This window comes from Habropoda laboriosa, unplaced genomic scaffold, assembly GCF_001263275.1.
Source record: "Habropoda laboriosa isolate 0110345459 unplaced genomic scaffold, ASM126327v1 scaffold87, whole genome shotgun sequence".
NCBI classification, from domain to species: domain Eukaryota; kingdom Metazoa; phylum Arthropoda; class Insecta; order Hymenoptera; family Apidae; genus Habropoda; species Habropoda laboriosa.
Genome location: NW_017100209.1, coordinates 1421500 through 1430628, shown reverse-complemented (window position 1 = coordinate 1430628; position 9129 = coordinate 1421500). Strand labels below are relative to the sequence as shown.

The 9129-nt window shown below is 35.9% G+C and overlaps 1 protein-coding gene across 2 annotated transcripts in view; it reads left to right on the top strand.

Annotated features, from left to right (window-relative positions):
- Window positions 1-9129, top strand: part of LOC108570709 (proton-coupled amino acid transporter-like protein CG1139) — a 30884-nt gene that overhangs the window by 18548 nt on the left and 3207 nt on the right. For both annotated transcript variants that reach the window (XM_017932608.1, XM_017932606.1), the window contains exons 4-5: window positions 288-560; window positions 1278-1362. In XM_017932608.1, the coding sequence (XP_017788097.1) occupies window positions 288-560; window positions 1278-1362 (358 nt within the window). The remainder of the gene's footprint in view (window positions 1-287; window positions 561-1277; window positions 1363-9129) is intronic.

The window sequence follows — 9129 nt, the reverse complement described above, 5'->3', positions numbered from 1 at the left end:
TTTCAAATTCTGGAATACTCAAATTTTCAGGTTTCCAAAGTCTCGACCTCTCAAATTTCCAGGTTCCGAAATTTTCGAATATCCAAACTTTGAAATTCTGAAATTTTCAAATTTTAGAAAAATTAATAATAAATTCATTGCTGCACTATTATAGAATCATTCTTAACTCTTTCTTCCTTCATCAAAACATCAAATTTTACTTAACAAAGAAAAATCCAGTTATAGGGTGTTCAAATAAACATAACACCTATTAAAAATGAACCAGAAATCTGTGTTAAATGTTTCAGGAGTCTAGAGACGCTGTTGCATCTGTTGAAAGGCAGTCTGGGTACCGGAATTCTCGCGATGCCAAAGGCCTTTCACAATTCTGGCTACGGTATCGGTATAGTGGCTACGATTATCATTGGTCTCTTTTGTACTTACTGTATACGGATACTCGTCAGTTCTGAGTACGAGCTTTGCAAGAGGAAAAGGGTGCCATCTTTAACTTACCCCGCGACAGCGGAAGCTGCGCTCTCTGTGGGTCCAAGACCGCTTAGGCCACTTGCGAAGGCGTCTGTGTGAGTATTTCAACGCAATTAACACTGAAAAACATGAATAAAAATATAATTCTAACATATAACAAAATACAAGTAAACGACACACAATTATTTAGTTGAAAAACAGAGATTTGGGAGGAGTTTAAGATTAAAATTACAGGAATTTGCAAAGAATGAAATTCGACAATTTTGATTTTTAATTTCAACTTTTGGTCTATAATTTAGTTAACCCTTTGCACTCCAAAGGCGCAGTTATGGCGACATACTTAATTACTCTGGAGAACTTTGAAATGTGAAATTCAAGTTTTTTAATATCATGAAAATAATGCAACCTAGATATTAAAAGTCTTGTTTTTCTTAACAAATCTTTGAATTTTCAAAAGTTTCACTGCAAAATTACACTGAAATTGCTGTCTAATCTTATCAAAAAATGCTTGGAGTACAAATGGATAATAATTGAACAATTTCTGTGATAGTAGAGATTTGGAAAGAGTTTAAGGAGCAAGAAATGACTGAACTTTTTTTTGAATATAATTCTTATAGTTTACTATCCACTTGTTACTGAAACCTAACACTTCAAACGCGGAATATACCTGTACGTCGAGAACGTTTAGTGTGTCAAGATCGCGATAAAATGAAAAATCACTTTTGCCCGCACGCAATTGCCTTTACAAGCGAGATAATCACTCGGTAAGATTTCTGTTATTACTTCAACCGAGAAAAATGCTTTGTTTGCAGCCACATCATAAACTTATTCCTTATGGTGTACCAACTGGGAAGTTGCTGCGTCTATACCGTATTCGTCGCCACGAATTTGAAACTGGTTAGTACAATCTTTCAATTCTATCGAATTAACAATCACCCAATCAAACCTCGTATGAACTTCTCTAATAAAAAGGACAAGTACCAATTCCCCCCAAAAAAATCCAACTCATGAAAATTCTAAATTTTCACAGAAAAAGGGTTTACCTAAAAAATTCAAATTTATGTCAAAATTCAAATACCATATTTATTAAATGTGAAATACCAAATTTACATTTTTAAATTCAATATTTCATATCTTAAATAGTGAAGTAAATATTTTAACATTTTATATTTTAAATAGTAAAGTAAATATGTAAAATTTGAAATATAATTATAGATATAATACAAATCGGTAGACATGAAAATCGGGAAAATTCGCAAAAGTGTTCGAAAAGTTTGAAAAATCACGGAACAAGGCTTCTACGAATGACATCACCTGTCTCCTTCCCTTCTTTCTCCTCGTTCTTCTCGCCTGTAGACAACACCAGTGACTCAGATGATTTCGCTACTCTTGTTACTCGCGCTGATCCAGCTTTTACCGCGAGGAATCCCGCTCTAAAGCGGCTAGAGCCCGCTATGCAAGCGCGTGTGTGCGTGTGTGTGGGCAGAGAAAAAGAAACATGTAGGTCAGGGAAACACGTCGCGAGGAATAAACGATTAGACGTACGTTTTAACGAGACTTAAGTCAAGGTGATAACACGTTCGTTCTGTAAGTTCGTTGACATTACAGACTTTTATTTTCGAGGACACAAACCATATTTCGCGAGTTGCCCGGTTTGTGAACATCGGGAAGAGGCTCGCCCTCGAGACTTCTCAACGATCACGACACGGCCGTGAAACTACTTAGAAGGCGTTCCCAAGTATACACTTCCGTCAGTGTAGTTCCTGTTTTGGTTGTGTCTGGTGTTTAGGAATGGTAAAGTCTTCTCTGTGAAGGCTGCGGAGATTTTAAGGTAGAAATCCTCTGGTATCGGTTTTTTCAGAGGAAATTGATTGATTTGGGAGGAGGATGTTGTGGGATTGAGATTTCAAATTTCTGCATTCTGGAACTTTGGAATCTTTAAATTTTCATAGTTTTGAATTCGCAAATTTTCGGATTTCGGAATTTCCGAATTTCTAAACTCTCGAATTCTCAAATTTTCGGATTGTGGAATTTTCGAATTTCCGGTCTCTGGAAGTTTCAGATTTCCGGACTCTGGAATTTCCGAATTCCCAAGCTCTGGAAGTTTCAGATTTCCGGACTCTGGAATTTCCGAATTCCCAAGCTCTGGAAGTTTCAGATTTCTGGACTCTGGAATTTCTGAATTCCCAAACTCGGGAAATCTCGAATTTTTAAATTTTCGTATCCACAAATTTTCCAATTTCCAAATTCTGGAGTCCTCAAATTTCCAAATTCTGAAATTCTCGTATTCTCAGACTCTGCAATTCTCAAATTTCCAAATTCTGAAATTCTCGTATTCTCAGACTCTGCAATTCTCAACTTTCCAAATTCTGAAATTCTCGTATTCTCAGACTCTGCAATTCTCAAATTTCCAAATTCTGAAATTCCTGTATTCTCAGACTCTGCAATTCTCAAATTTCCAACTTCTGTAATCCTCAAATTTTCAAATTTCCAAACTCTCGAATTCCCAAATTGCCATATCCCGTAATTTTCCAACCTGCAACAGAGTTAAAAACTACACAAATACTGCGTGACTAGCATCAAATCGACGTCAAACTGTGTCAAAGAAAGATAGCTGAACAGCAAAACACATTTTACCACGATAACATTGAACCTTCAGAATTTAAAGTAACCAATTTCAATTTCACCAGTGCCAAAGATTATAACCTCAAACTGTACGTAAACCAAGTTCCTATAGAACAGAAAAAGAAAACGAAACAGTAGCTCGTAATTCTTCCATCGCACAGTACACCAACAACAGTACGAATCGAGCAAACAGCTGGATCACCTTGATCCTCGAATCTTCGAATGCTAAATCATCGAACGAGGCTAATGAACTTGATCTCTGAATTAACCAACGAAACGATTGAAATTTTCATTTCGTTCTCTCGTGGGAGCGTGAGGGGAATTTCTTCGGGATTGGATGCAACGAGGCTAGATGGAATCGAGGTGGAATCGAGATGAGTCGACCGGCGGCGACCTTTTTTCTCAGATTTATGACAGGTCAAACGAGTCCTTCAGATCCTCGTGTAGAATTTCTAAACGCCAACAACCGAGTATCTAAACATTGCACGTAATTACTGTTCAGGTGCTCCTTGGAACATTCCTACAACACGGTATAATAATTTCCGTCTCTTCCATGTGGAGATAAAAAAATATGCAAACGTACGTTTCGTTTGCATATTTACGAGCCACGTGGAAAATTGCATCTTCACGTCGCATTTCGAATGGTCAGAAGTTGTGAAAATCTGACTTGTAAATGTTTACAGATTCCACTGGTTTTAGAGAAGCTTGCGGATTTTTGTACGGATGTCGTTGTGGGAGGAGTTTGTAGATATAGTTGGATAAGGATGATTATAGAGAATGGTTTGTCTTTTTTCTAAGTTTTAATCGACGAGGTGTTTGGAAATTCTGGAGGAGTATGTTTCAGTGTAATTATCTTATTATTATTTATAGTTATTTCAACATAATTATTGTAACATATTTATATTAGCACGATAGTGTGCAAACTATGTTTCGACATACTCATTCCATCATCATCACCTCGATACTCCCACCATTCATCCATTCTTTCTTCAGCGTAGGTTTAGGTACCAAAAATGGCCAGGTTCAACAGGTGTTCGTTCACCTCTAATATTCTAAAGCACAACGCGTGCCAATAAATCAAGCATCATTGTTCCAAGCATAGGTCATGATACTGTTTCTCCTTCTCCTCTCTCTTTTTAGCTCGAGGCTTTGTTCTCTGATTACTGGGGGATTGGTTCGAGGGTTTCTGTTTTATAAACACTGGAACTTCCGAATTTTTAAATTTAGAAATTTGGGGAATTTCAAGTTTTCAAATTTTGGGATTCCCAAATTTCGCATTTTTGGGATTCTTCAATTTTCAACTTTTGGGACTCTCAATTTTCTAACTTTTGACACTCAAGTTTCCAAACTTTGGGACTCTCAAATTTCCAAATAGAGGAGTTCTGAAATTTCCGAATCCTCATATTTCCCAATTTTCAATTTCTGGAGTTCTCAAATTTTCGAGTCTTCATATTCTCAAATTTTCAAATTCTGGAGTTCTCAAATTTCCCAATCCTCATGTTCTCAAATTTTCAAATTCTGGAGTTCTCAAATTTCCCATTCCTCATGTTCCCAAATTTTCAAATTCTGGAGTTCTCAAATTTTCCATTCCTCATGTTCTCAAATTTTCAAATTCCCATATTCTCAAATTTCCAAATCCACATATTCTCAAATTTCCAAATAGAGGAGTTCTCAAATTTTCGAATCCCCATATTTCCCAATTTCCAAATTCTGGAGTTCCCAAATTTCCCAATCCCCATATTCTCAAATTTCCCAATCCCCATATTCTCAAATTTCCCAATCCCCATATTCTCAAATTTTCCAATCCCCATATTCTCAAATTTCCAAAGTCTCCAACTTTCAAATCCTCAAATCTCCAAATTCTCAAGTCCCCTAAATCTCCAATTCAGAAAATTCCAGAATACTCACATTCCCAAATTCTCAAATTTCCAAAAAAACCCACCAAACTCAACAGATGTTCGTTCACCTCCAGTATTTTAGAACCCAATGTGTGCCAATAAATCAAGCAACTTTATTCGAGACATAGGTCATGGTCCTTCTCCTCCGACCTCCTCCTCCACCTCTCTTTTCTTCATCGTCTCTTCGTTCTCTCAGCAATTGACGATCGATCCGAGCTCTTTCACGTTCGATCGCGCGCAGGATTCAGGTTTTCGTGAGCTCGTTGCATCCACATTTTCTAGCCATTTGCCGTAATAACATGTGTCGTAACGCCGCTAACTATCCATTACGTTGCGTAGTACGCAACCGCGAGCGTTCCATTGCCCTGGCTAAACCGATATACACAACCGCTCAACGTCTATTCATCTAGTTTCCAAACGAGTCACCGCCGATGCAATTTTTCCGTGATAAATCGCTGTACGAGCGTTGCTTGCTGCCTCGATCGCGATATCGCCGTTCGTTTCCTCGCGGCTCTTGAAACGCGGCAAAGCTTCAAAGTGAATTGGGCGCGTTTGACGACATTTAAGATACCTCGGTTGTTTATTCAAAAAAATTTACTCAAATTGTATTTGGAGTTTGAAGAATTTCGCAAAAAACATAAATTTAAGGTTAGAAATATTTTTGAGGGTGAATTTTGAAGTTTCTTTTTATCTTTGAAGAAAATTGGAAGGTGAAAAATTCAGAGATGAATTTTACAATCCTTTTTCTGAACCATGCAAATTTTTCGTGAAGAAATATTGCAAGGTAATGCAAAGAAAAATCATGAAACTTCCTTTTTCAAAATAATTTTTTTATTTTCGAAGAAAATTGGAGGGAGTAAATTCTGAGATGAATTTTACCATCATTTTTCTCGAGTATAAACATGTTTCATAAAAAAGGTATTGCAATGCAGTGGAAAGAAGAATTATGAATTTAATATTTCCTATTTTAAAATACCAATTTTTCAACCATGTAAAAAAGTTCTTCCTGCAATAAATTAACGAATTCAACATAAAACCGTTCAATTTGTCCAATTACATACTATGTAGCATGGTTTCCCAGGCAATTAGATTTCAATTAGCGTTCGCCACTCTGTAATTTATCGAGGAGTAAAAAAAAAAAAGGGTTGAAAAGTGTTACAGATAGAACGGAAGTTCCACAGCTGGCAGAATCGATTTAATGCAATATTTCGAGCTGTTACGTAACAAGCATTTAACCGATCGGAATCGGTTTAGTCCGGCTTGTGACAGGAAATAAGGTGTAGTTCTCTCGGTTCGCGAAGTCGAAGGCGTTCGAGCATTTTTCCAGCTGCAGGACATGTTCATTCGCTCGCGCGAAATGAAATCGAACCGGTTTCGCTAATATCTGAGACCTCTTGGAGGGGGGAAACTTGCGGTCGATTGTTCCTCGATATCTAAGCCTATTTTTAAATGGAAATAAAAGCAACGAACTTGACGGTAAAAAGAGAAATAACGGAAAGTGTATAGTTATCCGGTTATACGGAAATTCGCTATTTTTAAGTATTTAGATTTTCGAAGATCCGAAGTGGGGATTTTGGAATACTCAAGTTCCCAAATTAGAGAATTTTTGAATTCTCGTATTTTGGAAATTTGAGTATTCTTGAATTTCTGAGGTATGGAATTCCCAAATTTTCAAATTTCCAATCTCTCGAATTCGCAAATTTCGATTTTTGAAATTTTCAAGCTCTCGAATTCTCAGATTTCCGAATTTCCGACTTTTGAAATTTCCAAATTCTGGAGTTCTCAAATTTTTTAAATTCCCAATTTTTGGAATTTCGAAATTCTCGGATTCTCAAGTTTCCAAATTCAGGAATCTCTAAATTTCCAAATCCTGGAATTGCCAAATTTCCAAATTTTCACACTCTCCAATTTCCGAAGTCTGCAATTCCCAAATCCTCAAATTGCCAAATTTCCAGATTTTCACACTCTCCAATTTCCGAAGTCAGCAATTCCCAAATCCTCAAATTTTACCGTTCCACTTCACCTTAAAAAACGAATTCCAACGATACTCAAATTTTCTCTCATTAACTTCGATATTAAACCCATAAAAAATGTAACAAGTTTTGTGTTACATTTCATGTTATCGAATTCCGATAGACGAGATTTTTTCACTTCGTTTTCCTCGAATCTTAAGTGTCTCGAGAAACGTCTGTTCAAGTGTAATTCAATCGATTCAATTAATCACGTTAGTTTCATAATATAAGTGCCCTTGTAATACGATTAAGGTGTTCCGTCCTTTTAACAGTACATCCTGAATCGTCGCAGGAATTATTTAGAATAGTTAATCGAGGGCCAGTCGAACGAAGGATGAGATGGTGAACCGAAAACGGCACGTTTCAAGGCGATCCACACGATAGAGGTGGTATTTCTTTTTATGTATGTCATTAATAACGAATGACTTTGGACCGATCGAATCGTAGATTAACGTATTAACGCATCGTTCGAATATTTCCTCGATGATTAGATCCTACATTTTCTTTGCAGAACGTTCTTTCTCGTAAAAAGTACTCGTTCCGCTTCCTCAGTTAAGATAGGAAACTTGTAAGTGATATAATTTGCCACAGAAACAACAATAAAATAAAATCAAAAAATATATCAAATATTTAATTTTCCATTATGTTAACCCTAAAACACTAAAATTGAGAATGTAGCGTTTCTAGGGATCTGTTTTTATATATTTCCTTTTTATATTTTCACTTTAAAAATATTATTAAATTTAACAATTATCTATTTATCAAAACACACTAATCTAAAGTAAACAATTTTCATAATTTTCACAATTCCAATGTTAACAAAACCAGTGAAAAAAAAAAGAATAGAAATATTATGTTCTAACGTGAGCTAAATACAGTTTGCTCCATGTCAACATTAACCCCTTGACATATGATTTTTTTATCTACGTGCGTGCAAATGTAAGCTATTTATTATTTGAATACCATGTGAAGTAAGAAAAGCTAATTTATTAGATATTATTTCTATTTGACAATTCTCAGTTTTGTAAGATTAAAACTGAATTTAAAATTCAAGTTCTTCTTCATTACTGATATAACTGCTTTTGTCACACTTTCACCAAAATCTGTACTACGAGTCTGACCAGTTGTCATAAGGCAAGGGGTTAATAGTGACGAAAAGCTAATGTCAGTATTCCACGTGCATCGTAGTATTGGTATTAGCGTACAAACATTAGTATTAGTATAAACGTAGCGTTAGCCTTATTTAATCACCGTTTCGAAACGTATGTAGCAATACGTTCACCGGCGAGCGTTCAACGTGGCGCGTTGCATTTATCTCAACGCTGTGTTTACGATTACTATTCCGTTTCTCTCGATCGTTGCAATTTCACGTATCAATACGTATCTCAAACAAGCTGTGACAGTCACGTTCTTCCGCGATCTATATTACGACGCGTAATCATCGTGATCTCGATAAAATCACGATCGTAGAGAATGCGTTACGCGATCCACCAGGGCTTTATAGATCATCGGTAAAAAAACCTGGCGTTACGTACTGTACGTGCACGCTGACTAATCGGCTCGTTTGCGTTAAGCCGCGTTTTCAATGAACACAATTTCTCTCGCGTATATGTACGTGTACGTTGTTTCTAGCTGTTCCCCTTTTTTACACGAATAAAATAACAGAGAAGTGGTCGATTTCATTCATGAACTTAGATAAGGAGAGGAAATGCAAATTAGAAGGTTGAAGAAATGGTTGAAAAGTTTGAAAGTCTTTTCTTGAGAATGTCGGTGAAAAGTTACTTTTGGGCGATTATAGTGTAATGAATGTGGAATGTGCAGATTTTAAAAAATTTTATATTTTAGAATTTTTTGTTTTTGATTGAACACATCTATTGATTCACTAATTTTTTGATACACCAATAATTAAACTACATAGAAACGTGATTTATTTTCAAAAGAATTTTATAGTCCACTGATATTAAATTCACAAAAATCTGCTAACTTTCTTATTACATTTATTTAACACACCGATAAAAGAATTTACATGTATTTGCTGTTTCTTTAATTAAATATACGACTGCACTAATTAAAATACAGAGAAAGCTGTGAAATTCTCCAGTTGAAATTGAACCAACCAACTTTACAAT